Consider the following 23,641-nt stretch of genomic DNA (forward strand, 5'->3'; position numbering starts at 1 on the left):
ATTTACATAACTCCACAGGTATGTCCTCTGTCTGCCAGCCCAACGCTTCAATCCAACGCTTCCTCTGCTTTTTTGCAAGTTGGTGTACTTTGTTTTCCCCTTATCCTGCCTTTTACCCTTTAATCACCTCACCAGTTTTGTCCCGATATAAAATGATACTCATATTTTTTCTTCTACAACATTCTTCTTTAACATTCTTATGCGTTTTGTCCCATACTGCAGAACCCAACACATTTTTAACATCCAAAATGGGAAACAGAAATCCAAAAAGGGTTTAGTTAAAGTCTGATTGGTGCATCTCTACTTCTTAACCAATGTATCGCGACACCTGAAGTGCTCCAGATTACAGCAGGCGAGGTTTTTGAAAAACTGGATCATCATGTGAAAATATGTTTCAATCAATGCACACTGGAAAAAGTTGAGTGAAACACTGTTTGGCGCATAATCGTGTCCCCTCTCTTCCCTTTGTCCCAACTCTTTCACTTTACTCTGAGACGCATCTTCACTCTACAATCCACAGCAGAACAGATGCTTTTGTAGTCAAAGACGGAAAGTCAGGAGCGGCACCAAGATGCATGGCTGAACATGTGGGGGTTGTAATAAGATGCACGGCGGACTGTCAGTCAAATTAAAAAAAAAACATCCACCGGAATGAGGTAGACGCATGGCAGCTTCAGATAGATCAGTCATGAAGTTAATTCCCTTTAAAAATTCACACACAAAAAAAAAAATCCAACAGCGTTTCAGTGGATGTTGTAATATCTGAATCAGAGCAATGGCTGCAGGAATGCATCCACACGCCGTTCTCTACCAGAGGGTTTATATCAGCAAATCCTATGTGAAACTGTTTTGCATAGCAGTGGGGGATAGAAGTCCCACTGCTACTGAGCCGGAGTTTCTCCACTCGTTTACATTTGCTCTCGTTAACCACAGAAGATCACACATTTATTTATTTTTTTAATGGGTTCCATTCATCTATGTGTATAACTTAATTAAAATATCTCTTAAGATAAACATGAAATATCTCCTTGCTGTTCATGATTAATGGAAATTTCTCTGCCGAGCGCAGATTTTTTATTTTTTTTCACAAGACTAAATATTGAACATTTTCAGATCATTTTATATCCACATTTCCTACAGAGACTACAAACATTCATTCAACTTTTTTAGAACCTGCACAGAATAAAATGGAACGCAGACTTATGTAAACCCACCCACAGGATCTGCTTTGCTCTCAGAGCAAAGAGCATTTTAAAACAGTCACGATCAAAACCGCAAGATCGTCTAAGGGTGGTGTTGTCCTGGTAGCGCATGAACGCGATGTGTTCAGTGATCTTCTCAGATTCCAGTCATCAGCCAATTTCTTGATGCTTTACTGCCAAGTATGCTACTAACTCAATAATTATGCTTATCTCACTCTGTGTGCAATAATCCGAGTCTGTAAAGGTGCTTCAGATGGATTTGATCTGGACTGAGATCAGGGGAAGATGCACACAGTGTCAGTGCCTTAAATCGGTCCGGCTGACACTCATTTGCCCAGTGCTGGCACCCTGACTGGTCTGCAGATGCGCAACAGCAACCTGTGATGCACAGTGCATGTCTGTATATCCGTGTCTGGACAAGTTCTTCAGAAACCTGAGCTCCAGTAGCTTTATTTGTTGGACGGGACCACATGACCAAGCATTTCCCTCCCCATACAACCCCGTGGACGATTGGTTCTTCCTCGGACAACTTTTGATAGGCACCAGCTGCGTTTCCGTTACAAAACGGGCGCAAATCTCCGTCTAGACTCAGATTATCTCGAACGAACACCATTTTGCAATTATAGTGTTTCCGTTAAAGAAGAAATTAAATTACAATCAGCTTGTGTGCGAAAAGTTATTAAAGACGAAAGCAGCAATCGATTGTAAACAGTTACATGAGAAATGTATTTCGGCATCAGCCGTCACAGGAGACGTCAGCGTCGCATTCAGCTGTCGGAGCGACGAGCCCCAACCAACTGAATTAAGTTTGCAGTGTAAACTTCCCCACTTCAGATTTTAAATAATATTCTATAGGGCGTAGAATACTAGCATTTGAAATGGCTCAATTAGGGGTATAATAACAATCCAAAGTATAACTTGAATTTGTTTGGAAGAACTTGCATCTACTGTAAAATGTGTATAATTAATGTACGTGTATCTTTTTTTGTTGTTGTTGCTGCTCACTTTGGTTTCCAAGGCCCTCTGGAGCCATTGCTGACTGACTCACGGCTCCATGAAGGGGTTCAAACCCCAACTCTGACACTCGCTGCTCAGGCCATGACAAGCCCTTGTCAAACTTAAATGCTTAAACACAAACTCATTTCTCCGCTTCCAACACATTAGCTTTGAGGACAAAATGTTCACTGGCTGCCTACAACATCTCTCTTTCACCCCCCTTTTTATTGATTTAATTATTTCACTGATTCATCAACTCGCTGGTGGATTCAACTATTCCATCCTGACTCCAAGGGTAATTATGGAAGGACAAAGAGGAATTACAGAATAATTGTAAACCGGCGATAAGAGTTTGAAAGTAGGAGAAGAAAAAAAAGAAATGAATCCATAACGTTTAAATCGGGGACCGATTTTCACATTTGGGTCGTTTCAGGCAAGAGCTCCGAATCAGCGGCACCTCAAGTCTGACAAGGTTAGAGACACCGAGCTGTTCCAACAGCCCATCGCCTCCCTCCAGCCCTGGAGAAGAATACACGGCTTAACTTGTGTGACCTGACCGCGCTGTCGATGCGAATTAAAAAAAACTAATGCGCAATCAACTTTGCAGCGCAGAGAAGCCGGGAGAAAGAACAACAGGGTGGTGGGGGGGGAAAGGGGGCAGCCAGCCGCACCGCGCAGGTGTATCACAAAGACGCTGCAGAAACACTTCACCTCCTCTCGCTTTTGCACCGATTACTGACATGCGACCAAAAATAAATTAAAAATTAAACAACGTGAAATAGAAATCAACAACCCGACTGCTTGGGATCATCCGGACACAGGATTAAACTTTCAAAGAGGAGACGGTCACAGGATGCAGTCCAACATTACTGGTGTAAAAATACTTCCGAGACAGCCAAGAGCGCTCAGCCGCATCTCACTAATCGCTTTACCGAAGTAGAAGCTTAGCCGGCAGTCATGATGCGGTCAGCAAGGAGCAAAAAACCGGCGGAGACATCAGCAAAGCGTCCCGCTAATTGCCAACAACCCGACAGCATGCAAAGCACAGACGCGACTAGAAGAAGCGCTCCAACATTTTTACCTTGCTCCATCAACAGGATGGTCATTCCGATCAGCACAGCCCAGTACAGCGGGTTCTTCATGCTGCCCATCGGTCGGCTGACTACGCTGGCAGGTTGGAGGAGGGGGCCGGGGGGGGGGTGTCGACTCGCAAATAAGTCGGAAATCTTCTGAAAATCCACAAAAGTCCAGTTCTCCCAGTTCTCGCAGTCCTCCGAGCTGACTGGAAAACATCCACTGATTGCAGCGCGCAACAAAACTCCCACCTTCAACAGTGAGGATCCGGGAGGCGAGTAGAGGGGAGGGGAAGCTACCGGCAAACACGGCAGCCACTTCCGGCCAGTTTTCATCAAATAAGAGACACCCGGTGAGCAGCCTTGTGCTCACCGGCCTACTGTTGGTCTGGCGCTTTTATTTTGAAGCGCTAATCAACCCACTTCCGGTTTTAATTTGTCTGAATTAGCTGAAGCGGCGCTAATAATCACTTTTTGTGGCAGTGCAGCTGATGTTATTTAGCCATTGTTGGCCTTTTTGCAACCAGCTCAATAAATAGAGACAGACGTAAGCTTCTCGTGTTCTAAAACATGTTGAACAGAACCTTTTAAATATTAGATTTCGGGGAAACCTCATTAAACAAAGCAGGACGACTGAAGGAGCCACAGTGTCTTTCAAATTCTGGACATTTTAGTCAAGACGAATATCTTCCGGGTTGGATCAGGATTAAACCTGTTCTGCCTAATGTTACCTTGACCGAAAGCTGTGACAGAGTCGCAACGATTAGTGTTTTTTTTTGTTGTTGTTCTTGTTTTGTTTTTGTTAGTTTTTGTTAGTTTGAATGCTTTTGTCAGACTGTAGGAATAAAAACTTTACCATCATGTCAGAAAATCAGTTTGCATTATGTTTCAATGACTGAAATATGCTAGGATGAATGAGCAAATACTACGCATAGTAAAAAGCTACTTGTCTGGTTCAGCAACATGTTTTTCAAAGGTTTTGCTCTCTCAAAATAATAAAAAGAATATAAAAATTAAGGCCATTTCATAAACCAAATCAGTTAAGAACTCATCCTGTTAGGCGTAAACAGATTCCCTCTCTGGGTTTTTATTCGTAGCGTGAAGTGATTGCAGCCTGTGATCAATCTTGTTACTGTAATGACACAGATGCATTCAAACTTTTCTAACAGGACCATCGCTGAAACAACGTAGCATTTACTGCTCACGTGATCTTTGATTTGAACACAAAAGCCACTCCTTGACTTTACTGGAATTACGTCCAAGCTAATCGTTCAAACCAGTCAGAAGCCAGCAAACAGTTTTAGAGGTTCCATCACAAAGTCTTGAATCAAATCACCACCTGAAGCGGCATGCTTCTCATCTGGACACAAAAACCCGGAAACAAACCAAAGGAAAACAGACAGACACAAACATTGTCAACCTGACCCAATCAATGATCTATTCAAGTAAACTGGTTCAATAAACGACTCCATGTGGCTCAACACTCGGGTGCAAAAGGCGTCATTGGTCAATATTGAAATACTGGTACAAATATTTCCCCTACATGATTTTTTTTTTTTCACATTTTACAAGCAGTGTATTTTATTTAGGTTTTATTCAGATATTATGTAACAAACCAATTCAATGTTTTTACTGCAGTTAAAACAAAACGTTGGTTTTGCTTTGTGTTGACTAAAAAAATCTGAAAGTTACAATCAATCCCCTTTCTTACTTTGCTTAATAGCATTTAACTGTGCAGGTCATCCCTGAAATCCGGATGCACAGAATCGCGGCTCCGAGCGTAAACTGGGTCACAGAGAGTAAACACTATAAAAATATGCATCCTCTGCAGCACTGTTCATTAAAATGGCACACCGTTAATGTATCAAAAGGAAATATGTGCAGGAGGCACACTCAGTGAGAGCATTGTATTAGGAAATACATTCAGGAAGTACTTCTACTTTCAATACTTTCAGTGTTTTATAAAAAAAAAAGGTACATACTTGCTTTTATACAAGTAAAATAATTAATAATTTTTAAAAAGTGATCTTGATTCTACTTTTCTTTTTTAAGGGGAATTTTTTTTTGCCTTTTTCAGTGGAAGTAAATCAGGAGCTTTACATATACTGTTCTGAAACTAGCAAAAAAATGCATATATTGTAAACATTTAAATAACATTATTATTTTAAAGCCTTGCTGTACACGCACATATGAATTATTTTATGCCAACAAAGTCACATGGAACCCCCCACATGCCATCAGGAGCTCCGTCTCTTTTTATCTTCTTGCGCACAAGTTGCTTAGTGCAGATGATTCGTCTCGTAATGCTGTTATGCTCGAGGCTGATAGACTCGTGACTTACATCGTACATTGTCTCACCTTCAGAGGCTGTGCAAGCTAACTCTTGCACGGGTGTTGTTTATTCTTCAACAGGTAAGTAATTTCTTTTTCTGTCATGTTGGCGGTTGTTTTTTGCTTAACTACGAGCTGATTAAACTCAGAAGCTGAGTTTAATCAGCTCCTTTGCTTGTTTGATCACAGCCGTTCTCAGCTTGCTTTTTGTTTTTCCGTGGCTCCACTGGTTGTTTCTGCGCTCTGTTTTATTTCTGGTTCAACCTTACCCTTGAAACAGAGATATATCTAAGAGTTGCAGAGCTCCAGCCTTTGAGGAATGACTTAAGGGAAGCTCTTATTGATTTGGCTGCATTGATACAAGCCTTTGTGTAAAAACACATTTTCCCCCCTTACAGATTTTAATTGTTTCTGCTTTTTAGTCATTCGGTTCATCGAGATTTTTTTTTCTTTCTATCAAACATAAAGTCAACCTGAATAAATACAAAATATAAAATGATTTTATTAAATCTATCCAAACCAACCTGACTCTGTTTGAAAAAGTAATTGTCCCTTAAACCCGACTGGTTCTCCTGTTGCACACTAAATAATCAGTCAGTGTGGTTTTGCGTTTCTATTGTAGAAGACAAGTATGAGAGCATCAAAGACCATTTCCCTCCAGCAGCCATTGCATTGCTCAATTGCCATTGACTTGCCCCACAAATAAATCATTACAACTTTGCTCAACTAATAAATTATTCCACCTTAGCTCACTTCTCCCAGCACATAAACAATTATAGAACCATTATCATTTAAGTCTAACATCACGGGTAATGGTTAATTATAAGCTGCCAGATTACTCAAACTAACAAATAAATAATATTTAACCACTACATAATCAGGGACAGAGTTGTACCGTAACCATATTTACTCATTTATATTTAATTGAGTGACATTTATGAAAAAAAAAAAAAATACTTTTAGGAGTATGTTATTATGAAGTATTGATACTCTTACAAGAGTTACATTTCTGGAGTCTCTACCCACTGGAAGAAAAACAAATATGTTTCAACCAAAAATTTACCAGACAAAAACCAACAGTTTTTGTTAAAGTTTCATAAGTTTTATATTGAAAGAAGTTGATATGGAAATATTTTCTTTTGCCTGATTTTATCAATTTTTGTATGAATTATTGTCACAGTTAAGAATGTCCACTTTATATTTTGGTCCATCTGGTTATGTAATTTTTAAATATTATATAATTGATCATTTGATAAGCTACTCAGTACTTGAGTAACATTTTCATCAAATACATTTTTACTCCTGAGTAATTTCTTAGGTGGCTACTTTTTACTTTTACTTGCTACTCTTACGTGAGTACGACTTGTGGGTACTCTACCTCTGCTCAGGGATAAACGGCCAACTTTCCCCACAATAGCAGGAACTTCTAGCACACTTAATACATTGCTTTAATTCAGTTACTAATTTATATTTACCTGTTACCACACAGGTATTGGAGCAAAAATTAGTGTCTCCGCTTATCAACAGCCCTTTCTACCGTTTGCTTACCGTTGGCTCGCGGAGTCAAAGGTTTTCACTATTGTGTTCGATATGCCCTCTGGTGGCGAACGTCTGCAACTACATGCTTACTGCCACCCTCAGTGCAAACATGAGAAATACAGCTTGATGAATAATTTCCATATTACAACAGAACCGTCTTCAATTAAAACAAAATAAACGAAGCGGTGTAGCTATGTCCAATATCTATTCTGTTGCACTCCCTTGGCAGCAAAATCAACCTATTTCAGTTCAGGCCACACAGCATCTCAGTCGGATTAAAGTCCAGATTATGATTGGACCGCTCCAAAATTTTAAGTTGGCTTTGTTTTGAGCCATTCAGACTTGAACCTGCCGGCGATCTTCAAATCATTGCCCATCTGCAGAACCGAGGTGCTCTTGAACTTCAGATCGCAAACTGATGGTCAGACATTCGCTTTCCAGGGTTCTGCTGGAGAGCAGAACTCATTTTTCCAGTTATGAGGCAGCAAAGCAGCTCCAGACCATCACACCACCATGTTTGACTGTTGGTGTGATGTTCGGGTTCTTAAATGCTGTTACTTTTATACCAGATGCAACAGGACCCACACTTTCCAGACTTTTGTCTCATCAATCCACATAAGGCTGGAGTGATGAGACAAACCTGAATCATGGTTCGTCAGCATCACTCCTGGACGGGATGTTCCTTATGATAAATGGATTACTGAATTACAGCATCATAAAATGATCAACCTGTACCTGTACAAGAACATTGAATAAAATCCTGACTTTCTGTCATGTGCCATTTTCACTTTATCTTGTGATGTGACAAAATATTTGCTGGGTTGGAAGAAGCCATATTCTGAAAGCTCAGGTGATGCATTTTCCTCTCTAGAGGCAGAGAGTGAGACAGAGAGAGAGACGGGAGGTTTTTAACAGTGCTTTGTCACGAGCAGTGAGAAAATCAACTAAAGATGCCAGAGGGTCCGTCTGTGAGAAACTGAGAGGAGAACAGCATGTATAATGCCATAAGCTTCATGAATTTTCATCCGTCACCAGCAACTATTCTTTTTGCATACAAAAGCAACACCGTATTCTTATCAATCCAAATGTTAATGCTTGTCCATTCTGTTGCCTCGGTAATGCACAGTGACACACAAATGAGTCCAGAAAGCCAAGGTTTCTGTTTGTGTGTGTATATATATACTGCTTTAGGGCTTTAAACAAGCCAGGACCTGATTGGAATTTATTGATTTTACATTTAGAATGTTTTTTTTTTTCTTTATCAGATAAATGCTTTCTTACTGTTGCAGACACAAACCAGTAACAAACATCTCATCTGCTGGTGTGCATTTGACTTGGATGCGGTCCTCGGTTTTATATGCTTGAGCAGTTTGGAGTCATAGTGATTTTTTTTTTTTTTTTATGGTAAATGACGCTTATGCCTTAGGGAGTCAGATGAATGTCTTGACTTTTACTGACATTTATTTGAGTAGGTGTTTGGCATGGTAATGATCACAAAAAATCTGATAGGCAAAGCGATCGCGCAAGGTGGGATTTCAAAAATCCTGCTGCCTCAGTTTATGTCAATAGGTGTACTGAGGAGAGCTCATAAGATCAAAACTCTGCGGTGATAATAATGTGTGGGAATAAGACAAATCTCGTATATCCTCGGGCATAAAGCCGCCTGCTAGAGTCTGTATACAAATGAGCAGACATGCAAACTGAACGTTCAACTGGTAAAAATAAAAGCAAGAAAATTAGGACCATTTGCGATTTCTTGCTTTGATAAAATGCATTAGAAATTATTTAAATTCACCCGTCCTTTTGGATGCTGCATACATTTCCAAATTTTATGTTTATTTTATCTGTTATGACTGTGCTTCTGGGCAGAATTATTCTGAATAAATTTAAGCTATGCAACATTTATATCCCATATTTGTTTTTACCAAAGAGGTTTAGGAAGCCCAGCTCATTCAGTTTCCCATCCAGGTTGTTTTGATCCAACACTCCTGGCGCAGTCCAGTTATCTCATAATTATGAAATCTTTTCTCATAATTACGAGATTGTAATTAGGAGTGCCTATTTTATTTCTCTTTGGTGAGCTCATTAACAAAGCGAAATTAATTTTCCAGTTAAAACTTTTTTCTAAAATTTTCCAAAGTTTCTTAAACACACAACTAAAACTACAAAGCGAAATGATGAAAATAAAACTACTAAAAGTAAAAATACAACTCAGCGCCGCTCTGGAGCTGCGAGGGAGATCCCGCCCGGCGCTCTGCTGATGCCTCCGGAGCGGCTGGAGGATAAACGTCCAGAGTCATCAGGGCCAGTCTGGAGAACCAAAAGAACGAGGGGCCACTCCATGCACCTCTACCTGCCAAGGGAACTGCCACAGCCGGCCACAAACCCTCCACAACCTCATCCCTCCCACAGAGAACCATTGAAAATAGCCCCAGAACGGTTTCCCGAGGCGCACATCTTCATCCCAGCCATCAACTTTTCCTCATGTCCACCCCACAGAGAGCAGGGCGTGCTTCAGCATCTGAACAGCTTCATCACAGGTTTGGAGGATCACATTCCTGCTCTGCCAGGTCATCATTTCAGTACAGAAAGAGAGCATGTTCATTGGACTAAAAACACTAAGCATTGGAGTGATTATGTAAACATCCCCACAAGCCCACGGCAACCGGAGGGGTGAAAAGTGTTAATCTGTCCAAAACGTTCCAACTTTTGGATGTGCAGTTTACCTTACTTAGTAAAGGACTTACTGCAGGTTACAGTAAAGACTTATGGTTTCAATGTAAATATGACATGCAGCAATATCATCACAGAGTCAAATTAGCTCTCTACTATGCAGATAAATCCACTTCAGAGCCTCAACCCTTCACTCCAAAATCAGATTGGACGCCCCCTAGGGGTGTACTTCCACCTCAGACGCTCACCCTTCTTACTACTGATCAAGATTTTTTTCCTAAATCATTTCCATCCAATTCATATCAAGTCTAACATGAGTTCTGAAGAATTTAAAGCTCTTTAGGAATTAAAGGGAAATAAAGACATCATTATAAAACCTGTAGACAATATTTACAAGAGAGGTATAGACAACTCAGTGATATCAAATATAAAAAAAAAAACAAACAAAAAACAGGGAGACCAATTGTTTCCGACTGTGATGGTCAGCAGAGTATCAGGGTTACTTTTTAGAGCTTTTATCCAATAAGAATACAAGCTTAACGTCACATATGATTTTATGGAAAATGTTAATTATTCCTGAAGATTCCTTTCTATTTTCACTCGACATCGATAGTCTTCGCACAAATATTGACATTAAGGAAAATAATTGATGCAGATCTTCAAAGGACATCCAGACAGATGTCTGAGCTCTTACAGCTGTTAGAAATAAACCTCACCAGGAACGACTTTGAGTTCAATGGAGAATTTTTTTTTTCTGCAGGGCAAAAAATTCGCCCTGCTTACGCAAATATTTTTATGGCCCAGAGGGAGACCTCAGCCCTAAAACAATGTTCAAAGAAACCCATACATTATTTCCGATTTCTAGATGATATTTGGGTCGTTTAGTCATATTCTGAAGAGGATTTTGAGGAGTTTTTAAGGACAAGCACAATACCTCAATTAAACTGAACCAGACTATTAATAAGACCGCCATTGATCTTTTAAATATAACCACATACAAGACCAAATTTTCAACATAGCCACATTTTGGATATTAAAGTATTGTTTCGGCCTAGAGATACCCATGCTTTACTGTTTAAGACAAGTTTTCACCCCAAACATATTTTTGCTATGTCATTGGATCTGTAGTCAGCAGGCTGACTTCAGAGGAGCAACTAAAACATTGTTCTCCACTTTGGCCAGCAGAGGGTGCTGTCGCTCTTTCCTAAGGAAATGCTTCAAATCATTCTTGTAAATTACGTAAGCCCATTGAACGTCATCTCTCCTGCCTTTCGTCACCACATTTTCTCCGCCTTCAACCAAATTGATCAAAGTCATTGTAGTGACTATTTGTCCAACAACTCAAAATAAAAAAAAAAAAAAATAAAAAACTTGAGACTTGCAGGTGAATTCAATTCAAATATCCACTTGATGGGTTTCTGGCTTATGCAGTTCCAAAAAATCTGTCAAAAATGCAGATGTTTTGGAGTGACAGGCTTCACAGGACTGCTGCTTCTGTTGCCACTTGCTCTGATTATCTCACCTGTTCACTGACTGATGGACTGAATGGGTGAAGTGACCATCAAAGTAACTGGTAAAAAAAAAAAAATAAAAATAAAAATAAAACGTGACCACCCACATGCATAAATCACTACCTAAAAGCTACATATTTATATTCCAGATGTTCCAACATCTGAATGTTTAGCAGTTTTTGGACTGGATCTAAAACCTGACTGGTGTTTTTCTGAAACATAGACATGTTAAACCTTGATGTCAGATTATTAAACACTGAGGCATCGAGGCTCCTTCTCTCACAGCCAGATTAAAACTCGATTATCACTTTTGACTTTCCAACCGCTAAATCCTGTCCCATGTTTCCCGTTTTGGGCACAAACATCAGGAACGCTGATGGACGACACGCTTTGCTGTTGAAAATAAAACCCAACACCAACATAATTCAAGTTAAACTTCATGACTTTATAATTGGACACATAACCTGCCCTCATACCTCCAGTCAGAAGCCGTCAGGACTCCAGAACTCAATCTTAACCTTAGATGACATTCAGACAAAACTCAGAATGACTTTCTTTATTGTCATTTCCTGTCCTCTGTGGGACACCGTAGAGCTCGAGTCCAAGCAGTAATATTATTTTGTCAGTGTAATCAGATTCATTAACAGAAACTAAACCAGAGCTAAACTTAAAATCAAGGCCTGAGGGGAAATATTCAGCTCAACCTGTTTCCACTGACAGCATCACTTCAGTGTCCACAGCAGATCATCTGGAGACGCCGGTGTTCCCCTCCCTTTCTCCCTCCCTCCCAGTGTTTCACTCTTCAAAAAGGAAAAAAAAAAAAACAAAAGACTAAAACATTCATTGTGAAGCTTGAATTGGATTGGTGCCGTTTCAGCAGGACGGGTTCAGTGGAAGACGGTCTGTCTCCAGCGTTTGTCGGCCGTGAACGGCCACAGACACTCGCTGATGGCGACGGAGAACGCTCGCGGCTCCACGCTCAGGTTCAGCTGCTCCAGGCGGGAACAGTTCAACTGGCTGTTGACTGGACGAGGAGCAGACCCGGCCGGCAGCTCCGTCAGCTGTGGACAGGCGGAAAGACGGCATGAGATGAAACAACGGAACCACCAGCAGAACCACCAGCAGATCTCCAGTCATTACCACTTCATCTATTGGCAGCAAGTAATAATGAATGTCTTAGGAAAACATGATCAGCTACAGCTGATTGCTGTTCCAATGAAACGATGAGCTGACTCACAGGTACGAGGTGATTGGATGGCAGGTTGAAGGCTTGCGCCATGGCAACAGCCATCTCATATTTGGTCATCTGCTCTTTACCGGAGAAATGGAAGATTCCTCGGATGGACGGATCCTGCTGAGAGAAACCGATTTGGTTTCAGAGACCGGGCTGGGAACTCCTCGTTATTTGACATTTTCACAACTTCACCTGGCTCCAATATCAGCTCATTAGCATATTGGCTCATAAGCATATTAGCTCATTAGCATATCAGCAGAGCTGTGTAGATGTGACTGCAGGCTAGTGAGGCAGTTTTTTCATCTAACCCAACAGTGGAGGAACAGTTGGGTTAGATGGAAAACCCAGCTGTTTTCCATCAGGGGCCGACTGCATTCGGCCCTCGGGGAATGCAGTCATTAATACCAGTAATTCATTCAAATAACTTAGTTTTTTGTTCCAAAGCGTTAAAATGACTTCAGTTTGTAGTTTGTAGTGGAGGACATTCAGGGTCAGAGCATTTTATTCAAAACATTAACAGACCAACACAGTCCTGTCATCAAACTCCTGATCTTGTGTTGACACACGGACGTATTGCCTCATAGTTCTTTGTTAAATCTCAGACCCTGCACCGAGCGACAACAGAGGACTAACAGAGGAGAATAGTAATAATCTCAAGTTTTATCTCAGTCCAGTTGCCAAACTTCCTCAGAGTCACGGCTTTGTTGATCCATCGACTCCAGCTCTCAGCAGTAACAACTTCATGATTTCTCCTTAAATAAAATTGATTCTATTAAACATAAAATGACTTGTTATCCTCCTGAACATGAAGGCTTCATCCTCAGTAAGTGAAGCAACATTAATGTAACTACAGAACTGATCTGTATTGAGTCAGCTGAGGTTTGACTTATCAAATATCAAGGGCCTCACGTATATGACACTGTGCAGTTCTCACGATAAAACCTGGCGTACAGACAAATTTAGAAAAGTGCAGTTGGATAAATGTGGTTCAGTTTCATTGTTTACGTTTAAACAATAAAATATTAAAGTCATGATAAACATCGAGTTTGATGCTTCTAAATAACTGAATGAAGTCAGATTTCAAGTTTCAGTGTATTTAGGTGAATTTTGACACCTGGTAGTTTGTTATTATCCACAGAAAACGTTTGCGTGGCCGTCACACAGTTTCTCAGCAGGTCAAAGGTTTGCGCTTATTTATGTAAACTTTCACACCTAATCCATTTTTATACATGCCGACTTGTGCGTAAAATAAGGCGCCGCACATTTTTGGTGTGTATGCACGCTTTATACATGAGGGCCCAGATCTTTATTTTTCAGACGGTGCCGATACTTGGAACGACGGCGATTCTTCAGAGAAGGCCCCAATAAAAATAATAAAGAAACAGGATCATTTCTGACAGCAGAGATCTTTCTGGAATACAAAGCAATCGTAGCTCTACTCTGCTGTCATCTTACACCAACATTTAACCAGGTTTGATGTCCTAAAACACTGAAGAGCGCCAAACATGCAAAACATCAGAAAGCAGGAAGGGAGCAAATACTTTTGCACTCTGCATTCCTGGAGTATAGCTTTAATATGTAATATTTAATATATAGCATCACTCAAAATCATTCTGAGTCATTTCCTGTTTTCTTACACGTTTTGGAGGATGTGCCAGCCAAAACTCATTTAGATGAACCTGGTTTCACACACCCACAGTTCAAACTGATCTGACATCATCATCATCATCTTCTTCTTCTTCATCAGTAGTAGGAGCGGCGGCGCTCTGAACTCCCACCTGTCTCGCTCTCTCAGCCAGCTTCCTGCAGACGGCGGCGACGTTTCGAGCGTCGGTGGGGAAGCGCTGCAGGCAGTGGTCCAGCGCCCGCCGCTCCTCCGTCGCCTCCTGGACCTGTTGCCATAGCGACGTCACGGCGCTCTCCGTCACAGACTCCACCTCCCCGAACAGGACGGGAACGCGCAGGATCACCGCGCCTGAAACGGGAGCGGTCAGTCAACTAATGAACCACGAGGTCATCCTGAGCTGCCTCCGTAGTCATGATGCTACACCATCGGGTAACTTTAAGCCGTCAGCGAAACCTGCTGGCCCCCACAGGTGAGTCACCTGGACAACAACACAGGCCACCTGTTGTCTGCCAGTCATTTACCTGGACAGTGTCTGAGCGCCTCCCTCTCTCCCTCCAGCTTGCTCCGCCCGTACAGGTTGAGTGGGTTGGGACAGTCGTCCTCGCCGTACGGAGGGTTCCGGCCGTCGAACACGTAGTCGGTGCTGATGTAGATGAGCAGGGCACCGCAGGCGGCTGTGGTCAGAAGGGTCAAAGGTCAAAGGTTACAGGAAACGTACATGACCGTGGTCCTCCTGGCACATGAACGCCAGGATTGTTAAAATCCATTTTCCTTGTGATCAGAACCAAAACACAATCCCCTAGTTTGGAGCGGAACCTGAACAAGTTCTGACCTGGTTCTCTGGGTGTCCAGTCAGACTGGTTCTGTAGAACCAGAAGGTTTCTGTCACAGACTCCACCTCCCAGAGGTGGCATGTTTGTTTTGCTGTTGGAACAAAAACACACTTCCTTTTTTTGGATTTCTAGATTTATCTGAACCAACTGGGTTGTGGTACCAGACCTGATTGGACCAGGTCATAAAGAACCAGAGTGGGTCTGGGTCTGAACCAGGGGCAGATCTACAGGGGGGGCAACAGGAGGCCACTAAATTTTAAAATGGAGACAAAACCAAGGTTAGATGATATTAATGACATTAATGTCTTAATTCTCTGTAGAAATCCCTGTGCAGACAGTAGATATTAACATGCTTTACAAATGTTATCAATTCATCACCAGTTATGTGAAATTTGAAGCAAATAACACAGAAATGCAGTGAAACTGCATCGCATTATTTAAATGCCACTTTGTTTTATATATGAAGAAGCAAAGATGATGCATGAATCCATTCAATCATTTCCAAACAGCAAACAAGTTTTACAGTGAGATCATAGATCATTCTTTCTAGATCTGCAGCATGCTGCTCTAACTGCAGAGACTCTGTAATTAAAACTATTCATGTTGTGAAAATTAAACTGGAAAACGTTTAAAGAGACGAGTTCAATGAACCTGGAGTCAGACCAAACTGAGTCGATTTCATTTTGCTGAGGTGAAATTAAAAAGTAAGAGAAGCGACTCAGCAGATAAAAAGACCAACACTAACGCCTGATTTAATCTTTAGAAACAGTAAAAGTAGTAAATTGCCAAAATTCTGCTTTTTATGACCAACGTTTCAAAAACTATACAAATAAGTAAATAGAAAATAACTAAATAACATTTATACCAAAAACCTTTCTTAGTTTTCTGCCAAGGAACATGGAGCCATTAAATAGATTTTTGGTTTTTATTGCTTCTACTTTCCCATAATGCACCGCTGAGTTCCAGCATGGACCCTGCCTTGACCTCTGACCTCTAACCCCCCCTCCCATATAAAAGTCTGTGGTCTAAACCTGAAGTCTGGTTCCGCGGCGTCATGTGACCACTTACCTGTCTCCCTGGAGACGGTGCTGGAGGCGTGGACGTTCAGGCTGACTGCCGCGTCCGCGTTTCTCTCCATGACGTCCGGACGGCGTTCTGCGGCGCAGTGGACCAGAACATCGGGCTGGAACAGAAATCCTCAGGTTACCATGACGACACCGGCTGAAGTCAATCAGCACCAGAACCTGAGCAGACCAGTTTATTTCTCTTTACTAAAACTAAAACCGATAATGTCAGAGGATCAGTGACATCATCGATGGTACTTCCTGTTGTTTCTCTGCTGCTAAAAGTGAATCCACAAAATGTCTGATTTACAGAAAATTAATCTCTCTGAAAGCGACATTGCTGCCCCCTTGACCTTTGACCCCGTCTGGCTGTCCAAGGAGAGAGACGCTACAAACATTTTGAAAATTAAGGAACATTCAAATTAATGCAGCAAATTAATTAGTTATTAGCCGCCATTACTTTAATGGCTTAACAGTGAGAGGGAACAATTCAGTTCAATCATAACTTATTGATCCCAATAAGTTGTTATTGAGATCAATAATAATTTGATCCCAAAGTATTATTGATAATCCAGTTTAAAAGTATTATTAATTGGGGGAGATCTGCTGTAGCATTCTGTGTAACAGCCAATCTAAAGAGTCCTCTGACTGAAGACACTGTATGATGGACTGATGGAGAGGATGCTGCGGGTTGTCAGGTTGTGCTGAAAGATCCGATCCAACTCTGATCCCGAAGAATCTGGATTCTACTGGATGTTCAGATCTTCCATGTTCATTCATTCATATTTTTTAGAATCAGTATTTGAGTAAATTTACAGAAATTAAATCTGATCTTAAACTCAAAGGTGATGACGAGTGAAAACATTTCATTTGTTCTGAGATCAATAAAGTCAACCTCAGTCTGGTCTAGTCCAAGCATTAAAGAGCCTCAGTTTGGTCTAGTCCAAACATTCAGGAAGTCTGTTGTCTGCTATTGGTGGAAGGGGCGGTTCAGTCAACCAATCATCATAGCGGCTGCAGCCAATCACATGCAGCGACAGGATGCATCTAGACCCACACAGAGCAGAGGAGGTCAAAAGTTTTCATATGGGGTCGGGTTCTGGTACCTTGGTCTCCTGCAACAGTCGGCGCACGGCGTCCTCGTCGGTCAGGTCACAGCGCAGGAAGCGGGGCCGGGCCCGTCGCAGGCCGGTTCCGCTCACCGTCCAGCCATGGTTCTGGAACTCCCTGCAGACGGCCCTGCCCAGAAGGCCCGTCGCTCCTGTAACCACAACCCTCGGGCCCTGGGGCAGGACCTCATCCTGGGGATGAGCGGAAAGCCAGGTTAGAAAGGTGCGTATCCTGTTGCTATGGAAACGGCAAGTTCAGTATCAAACTGAAGGGAGGGTCCGAAATACCGAGAGGAACTGAATATTAACACCAAAGAACCGCAAGAATCCAGAACCAGAGGGAACCAGAACCTGTAGGAACCCGAACCAGAGGGAACCAGGACCAGAACTAGTGCACATTTATAAACAACATGGAGGCCTCACTTTGATGACAGCGCTACTCGGTCTCCATGGAGACGCTCGGTTCTGGCTCCTAATACGGGACCACCTCGCTGGCATACCTGAGTTCGCACCTGTTTCTGCTACCTGTCGAGACCTGCCTGGCCCAACCTGTTCCCACCCGAACCAGCTCTCCCACCTGTTCCCACCTGTTCCCACCTGCAGACCCGGAGCCACGCCTCCAGCTGTTTTTTACTGGTAAACTGTACCTGGACCAGCTGCACGAGCCCGGGGCTGAACACCAGCCTCTGTTCTGCGCATGCGCTGCTCATGTCCGTCCACTGATCGGTACCGATTCTGGTGTCAGTCACTGATCTCTGTCTGAGGACTTGCTACGCAACTCGCTCCTTCACTTCCGGTCAGATCAGCTGATTGCCGTAAAGCAGCTCTGGCGATAGCAGGCGGCTAACCGGAAATGACCAGCCGAACTGTGATGCGGGTCCATAACGCATGACTCGGAGCCAAGTGCTGATCTCCTGATTTCTACCGGAACCGGTTGCGAACCCACCTGCAGAGCCGAGAACTGGAACCCAGGCATCTGACGCGGACCGCCACGAAACCGCAGAACCAGAACCAACCAGCTGCAGCTCCCGATATGGCAAAGGAAGTGGCAATTCTTCCGCTGCTGATTATTTCTAGCGTTGCAAGCAACGAGGTGGCCCACTACCGCCACTGCATGGCCAGGAGCCGAGAACTGGACCAAAATTCAAATCAGAACCTTGAGTTTCAGAAAATAAAGTCTAAATCAGAAATGGTCAGTTCCATCCTCTAAAACTTTCACCTGCAACTTTTAGATACATCCCTGCTCTAACTCACCTGGACCAATCAATGGCTCCGTACCTGGGTTACTGCTGGAGACAACACCAATGTGGACAGGAGAGAGAGAGAGTTGCTGACAGACTGGAGATGGGCGAGCAAGCTTTAGTGAAACAGGGGGAGAGAGAGAGCAGCAGCCTCGTCTGTCAGTCAGCTCCACAAATAGAAAGCTCTCTCTCCTGCAGTGTTGGTGTGGATTCCCCGGTTCTGAACCCAGAGACTCCAGAACTGGAACCAGCTGCAGCAGGAACCTGGACTATTGGTTGTATAGTAATATTAATAGTAATAGTAATCGTAATATTCTATCTGGACCTGGAGCCGGACTCTGCTGGGTCCAGAACCTGAATGATCTGAGTTGGTTCTGATCTCTGATCTGATCCCAGGTAAACAGATCTGATTGGTTCAACTGTTGATGTTTAATTATGTTATTTAGTTTAATTAAACAATAAACTCATTTAGCTTTGAAAATGTTTTGATGTATGATTTCAGCTTCAGAACTTTTTCCCATTGAGTTGAAGTTAAACCGAGCCACAGAACCAGAAACTCTGAGATTTAAACTCTGAAGAAATGTATGTAAAGTCAGCAGCAGGGAGTCACAGTAATTAGACTGATTAATCAGTTTTATTACTGATTAATCAGTGTTATTAGTGACTAATCAGTGTTATTAGTGATGACTAACACCAATAAGATGATTAATTACTAATAAGGTAATCTTAGTGATTAATCATGACAATATGAGGATGAAGTGCAGAACTTTCTGGGAAGAATTATAAAGACAAAATAATAAATATAGAAAGTTAAACTGGAATATCGACTTAATGCTATAAACTGGATAGTTACAACATGGAAGGTAATTTAGCCGTTTAAATATTTCTGTAGAAATTAGTTAAAGTTTCTAGTAAACCCATCATTAACACCAAACACCAGCATAATGGGTTTTTAAAAAAATCTTTTTCCTCCACAGAAACAAGCTATGAGCGTCCTGGAGGGAGGAAGAGGAGCAAGGAAGGACCTTGGTGCACATGGCCTCGCTGAGGCTGACCTGCTGCCTCGTCACAGCTCCAGCTCACAGATCCTTCCCTGTTCGCTAGTTCCTGCAGACAAGAGGTCGGAGGTCACCTGGACAGGTGAGAGGGAAGTGGAGTACCTGGACATCTTCAGCAGGGATGATGAGGAGGAGGATGAAGGCAGCGAATGGTCTGAGGAGGATCTGTCTCTGCACTTCTCTCCCTCCGTTATTCTCCAATCGGACGATGAAGAGTCGGAGCCTGAGAGTGGCTTAGATTGTGCGTGCGTAACCATGGAAACACAGGTGAGTTTTTCTGACATTGTCACTGATTTACCTTCCCGAGAACAGAACATAAATACATTCTTTCATCAGATTTGATCCCTGAAGTGATTCAGGTTCCCTCTGCTGTTCTCATTAAAATCCGTCCAGAGGACGTTTTACAGAATCATGTGGTTTTATGGAAATAATGCCTGAATATTTACACACGTCTTAGTGCAGAGCTGCAGATCTCAGGTAGAATGCACATTGTTGCCATTTCCCTCTTTATGGCCACACTGATTCCAAACAGGTTAAAAGACAAAACATTCAAACATTTAGATATTTATCCATCATCCATTTCCAGTAGTCACTGGGCCAAAGGCAGGGACAACTGGACATGTACCCGTCCATCACAAGGTTTATTTTACATTCCCATAATTTGTTCAAGTTCCTGACTTTCCTGTTCACCCTGTCATTTTGTGGTCACTGTCCCTTTAAGAGACCAGTGGGTACAGTTACTCCAAAGTCATGCACTTACAGCTGTAATTGTTTTGGTTTTCGCCTGTCGTGGTCAAACATTAAATCATATTTGGTTGAATTAGAACACGTTGACCATCTGTCAACATTTTCTTTATGTCGTGGTTTAAACTAGTTTGTCAGCAGACGTTCTGTTCCTCTAGATGTTTCTCTGCTGCGTCTCCTGTCTGTCCAAATGAACTCCGAGGTTTTTATATTCCTCCACTTCTTCTCAGTGATGGAAACAGAATGTGACCTTTGACCCTGTTTTTCAGAGATGATTCTGAAATCATCTCTTTTGTTTTGTTTCCATCCGAGATTATTTGATTGTTCCCTCCATGCCACCAAGCGTCCAGCTGCTCTCAGTCCTCTGGTCCATTTCTGAACCAGAGACTACCGGAAGTCTGAAGAGCAGAGAGAGAAAGGAATGGTGAGAGTCCAGAACCCTGAGGAACTCCTGCTGCCTCTTGGGTCAACCCTCAGTCCTTCAGTCTGTTAGCAAGGCAGCCATAGATGTAGATCAGATAGATTAGATTAGATTAGATTTATTGTATTTGTTTATAGATCCAGGTAAGTCTGCTGGAGTTCCTGCAGAGCAGATCAGATGAATCTGATCCTTAGAGCCGCTGCTTTGAAGAAGAAAAATTACAATACGGCCTTTGTAGAAACTGGATCCTGCACCATGACAATTGTTTTCCTGTCTGCTTACCTGAACAGGTGATGAAGAAGGACAACCCTCCTGAGAGGGGAGGAGTTACCGAAAGACATTCCCGTCCATTTTCATTTCTACGCCAGAACAGCATGCCTGCATCGCTGCACACGCATCCCACAGCCAGCGGCGAGGCTGCCAGCTACAGGGTCTACAAAGGCCGCATCGCAGGGGCCAATAGCGGTAAAAGCTTCTCTGTCTATAGACTGATGGAGTTCAGATACTTAGAAAATAATTTCAATGTAATCCTAAAACACAGCAGCAGTTCATCCAAGGTCATTACTGAAACATAGGAGAGATACAACATTGACTTAGGATGGATTGGTTGATTCGTTGGTTGGTTGGTTGGTCATCAGGTTTCCATGCTGAGTTGTGAAGCTGATCAGCCATTTGTCCTCAAAGCCTTTTGCTGCTCATTATTTCATGTAAACTAGATTGAACTGACTTCCTTCTTGCTTCCCTGTTCAGACGTGACCTGATCTGGTGCCAGACTGAGTTCTGATCCAGTTTTATGATCTTTCAGGTCTCCCGCTGGAAGGAAGCCGGCGATGCCTTCAGAAATCTTATTCTCTGGATGAAAGTAAAACAAAGATGGCGTCAAGCCTCTTAATGAACATCTTGTCCAAGAAGATGCAGGTGGAGCAGAGCAGCACAACTAACAGCCTGAAGAAGCTGGAGGCAGCACCTGCCCCACCCGCTCCACCTGCCCCCCCTGCAGGGCAGCAGGGTGAACAGCAGGGGAAGACAGGTGCATCCAAAGCTCCACTGCACCTGGTCAGAGATGTGAAGAGTTTCAACAGCCTCAACAACAGCAAAGCTGTTAGCATGAACTCAACGAGCTGCAACGCTATTGGCCAGGAGGAGAGCGTCTCACGTCACCCTGCTGCAGAGGGTAAACATCATGCTGCCATGGTTACGGCATCTCTCAGCAAATCACAGAACAGGCAACAGGACGACGCTGACAGCCGTCCAGCAGCAAATGAGAAACAAAACAGTCATCCAATGGACAAGTCTGAAGACACGCCCCCTGTCCAACCCGTCCACCATGTCCAATCCATTCGCCACATCCAACCCGTCTGTCATGTCCAACCCGTCCACCATGTCCAACCTGTCCGCCATGTCCCTTCAGAGCTGAACCAATCAGAGACAGCTGCAGTCTCCTTTGCCCCCTTGCAGCGCTCACCACCTGATCTCCAGAAACAGAAGTCCTCTGAGTCTGCCCCAGAGCCCCACTTCCGTCCATGCTCCACCCAGAGCCAGCACTCCACCCGATGTGAAGCTTCTCCCTTTGCTCCCATCCAGCTCCTCCATCCCTGTTTTTACAGGCTGCAACCCAACCTGAGAAGCGTCCCCTTTATTCACCCTCCTCTGACCTGCATGCCATCCCACCTCAATCCCCCAGCTCCCCCCCACCTGTTGGTGAACCCTGACAAAAGTCCAATCAAAGTCAGGGATAACTCTTCAAATCGGACTGAAACCAGCGGAGATCCGGACCGCAGGAGCTTTGGGAGATGTGAACAGGTTCAACCGCCACAGCAGCCCTTACCTGAGAGTTCACAGACTTTCACACTTGGCCAGGTATGCAAGGACCTGGTTTCCACTGCAGCACCGGGAGTCTTGTTTAGTGTGCCTGCTTCCTATCACCTTGTGTTAGACGCCAGCAGTCAACGTGGCTTCTACATGGACGCCAGTCCAGCAGCTCAGAGAAAGCTGCTGCTGGACCCGGAAACTGGACACTTTGTCCAGGTGTTCCTACCTGCAGGCTCCGCCCCCCCCATGTTGGGGGGCAACCCAACAGTCCTGCCAGTCATTCAGTTTCCAGTGATGGGCGTGCCCTTGCTGTACAGTGGCCCCTACCTACCTGTTACCATGACAACACCTCATGATGATGTCGCCATGATCCTTCATCACACCTGAAGCTCCAGCTGCTCCTCTAGATTTTAGTTTTCTAATTAATGTTTAATGTCAGTGACAAGAACAAACTGGAAACCAAAGGACTTTAAATAGGCCGTGTCTGCTGCAGCAGCTTCCTTCTCAGGAGGTCAAAGTTCATCACAGGTTCTGTTGACAAACCATAATGTGATCAGAGGAGGACTTCAGGGTTAGGGTTAACCCTTTGCTTCTGAGCTTTACTGACTCCTTCATTTCTATCAAATGTCAATAAAACTTCAACATGAAAAGCAGTGGAGTTCATAAAATAAGGCTGAAACTTCGTTTAATGTGAAATCTGTGCTGAAATCAAAAATGTCAGATTTTCATTCTTTCAATGTCAATCTTTGAAGTTGCAGGTTTGAGTAAATTAACCATTGTGATCAAATTTGTGCTCAAGATTCTTACGTTTGAAATTTGATAATCATCTTGTTTGAGATGGCCACATTCTTAAGTTAACATGGTAGTGGAACTGGACTCGTTGTTTCTTGGATATGTGGACAGTCTGGTTCCACCGATCAGAACCGATCAGAACTGAAGAGCCTCTTATGGTGAAAGTTGAATCTCTGTGAATCAAGGGTTGTGGTTCCTGACCTTTAGGAAGCCCAAAGGTCAGAGTTCAGTCGTGGTTCCAGAAAGTAGACCTAACCTCTGAAACCGGGTTCCACTAAAGCATCAGAACTCTATGGAACCGTCAACATGGCCGGACCAAACAGAACCGGGCTCATGTAGATCCTGATGAGAACTTGTTGATTCTTGAGTAACTTGGCTGCT

At 43.1% G+C, this 23,641-nt stretch overlaps 3 protein-coding genes across 8 annotated transcripts in view; 1 reads left to right on the forward strand and 2 right to left on the reverse strand.

The window, feature by feature from the left end:
- The window catches only part of ntm (neurotrimin), a 276,837-nt gene extending 273,274 nt beyond the window's left edge, over positions 1–3,563 (reverse strand). Inside the window, exon 1 of one of the 2 annotated variants that reach the window (XM_016673599.1) lies at positions 3,280–3,563. In XM_016673599.1, coding sequence (XP_016529085.1) covers positions 3,280–3,349 — 70 coding nt within the window. In that variant the 5' untranslated portion in view covers positions 3,350–3,563. The remainder of the gene's footprint in view (positions 1–3,279) is intronic. The other variant, XM_007556486.2, reaches the window with a different exon arrangement.
- An 8,190-nt stretch (positions 3,564–11,753) lies between these two features.
- On the reverse strand, positions 11,754–18,220 carry mat2b (methionine adenosyltransferase 2 non-catalytic beta subunit methionine). 4 transcript variants are annotated; one of them, XM_016673606.1, is made up of 7 exons: positions 17,840–18,071; positions 17,190–17,384; positions 16,088–16,202; positions 14,708–14,860; positions 14,338–14,534; positions 12,563–12,679; positions 11,754–12,386 (listed from the first exon to the last, which is right to left on the reverse strand). In XM_016673606.1, the coding sequence occupies exons 1-7, from the start codon at positions 17,900–17,902 to the stop codon at positions 12,213–12,215; spliced, it is 1,014 nt and encodes a 337-aa protein (XP_016529092.1). In that variant the 5' UTR covers positions 17,903–18,071; the 3' UTR covers positions 11,754–12,212. The 4 variants fall into 4 exon arrangements, with proteins under 4 accessions (XP_016529092.1, XP_016529093.1, XP_007556552.1 ...); XM_016673607.1 differs by having other exon boundaries at positions 12,563–12,676; positions 17,840–18,063; XM_007556490.2 differs by lacking the exon at positions 17,840–18,071 and adding an exon at positions 18,139–18,220 and having other exon boundaries at positions 11,755–12,386; positions 12,563–12,676.
- A 225-nt stretch (positions 18,221–18,445) lies between these two features.
- LOC103141061 (uncharacterized) lies at positions 18,446–23,255 on the forward strand. 2 transcript variants are annotated; one of them, XM_007556491.2, is made up of 4 exons: positions 18,446–18,829; positions 19,411–19,758; positions 20,947–21,121; positions 21,462–23,255. In XM_007556491.2, the coding sequence occupies exons 2-4, from the start codon at positions 19,420–19,422 to the stop codon at positions 22,853–22,855; spliced, it is 1,908 nt and encodes a 635-aa protein (XP_007556553.1). In that variant the 5' UTR covers positions 18,446–18,829; positions 19,411–19,419; the 3' UTR covers positions 22,856–23,255. The 2 variants fall into 2 exon arrangements, with proteins under 2 accessions (XP_007556553.1, XP_016529091.1); XM_016673605.1 differs by lacking the exons at positions 18,446–18,829; positions 19,411–19,758 and adding an exon at positions 19,769–20,659.
- The last annotated feature ends 386 nt before the right edge of the window (positions 23,256–23,641 follow it).

This window comes from Poecilia formosa, unplaced genomic scaffold (genome assembly GCF_000485575.1).
Source record: "Poecilia formosa unplaced genomic scaffold, Poecilia_formosa-5.1.2 Scaffold79, whole genome shotgun sequence".
NCBI classification, from domain to species: Eukaryota; Metazoa; Chordata; class Actinopteri; order Cyprinodontiformes; family Poeciliidae; genus Poecilia; species Poecilia formosa.

Excerpts from the sequence above, each read along its gene's own strand:
- mat2b (XM_016673606.1), bottom strand. The coding sequence starts at position 17,902 with ATGAGCAGCGCATGCGCAGAACAGAGGCTGGTGTTCAGCCCCGGGCTC. Across the intron at positions 14,535-14,707 it reads GGCGCTCAGACACTGTCCAG|GCGCGGTGATCCTGCGCGTT; the intron begins GTAAATGACTGG and ends CTCCCGTTTCAG. Across the intron at positions 12,387-12,562 it reads CATCCAATCACCTCGTACCT|CTGACGGAGCTGCCGGCCGG; the intron begins GTGAGTCAGCTC and ends GCCTGTCCACAG.
- LOC103141061 (XM_007556491.2), top strand. The coding sequence starts at position 19,420 with ATGAGCGTCCTGGAGGGAGGAAGAGGAGCAAGGAAGGACCTTGGTGCA. Across the intron at positions 19,759-20,946 it reads GCGTAACCATGGAAACACAG|GTGATGAAGAAGGACAACCC; the intron begins GTGAGTTTTTCT and ends TTACCTGAACAG. Across the intron at positions 21,122-21,461 it reads CATCGCAGGGGCCAATAGCG|GTCTCCCGCTGGAAGGAAGC; the intron begins GTAAAAGCTTCT and ends ATGATCTTTCAG.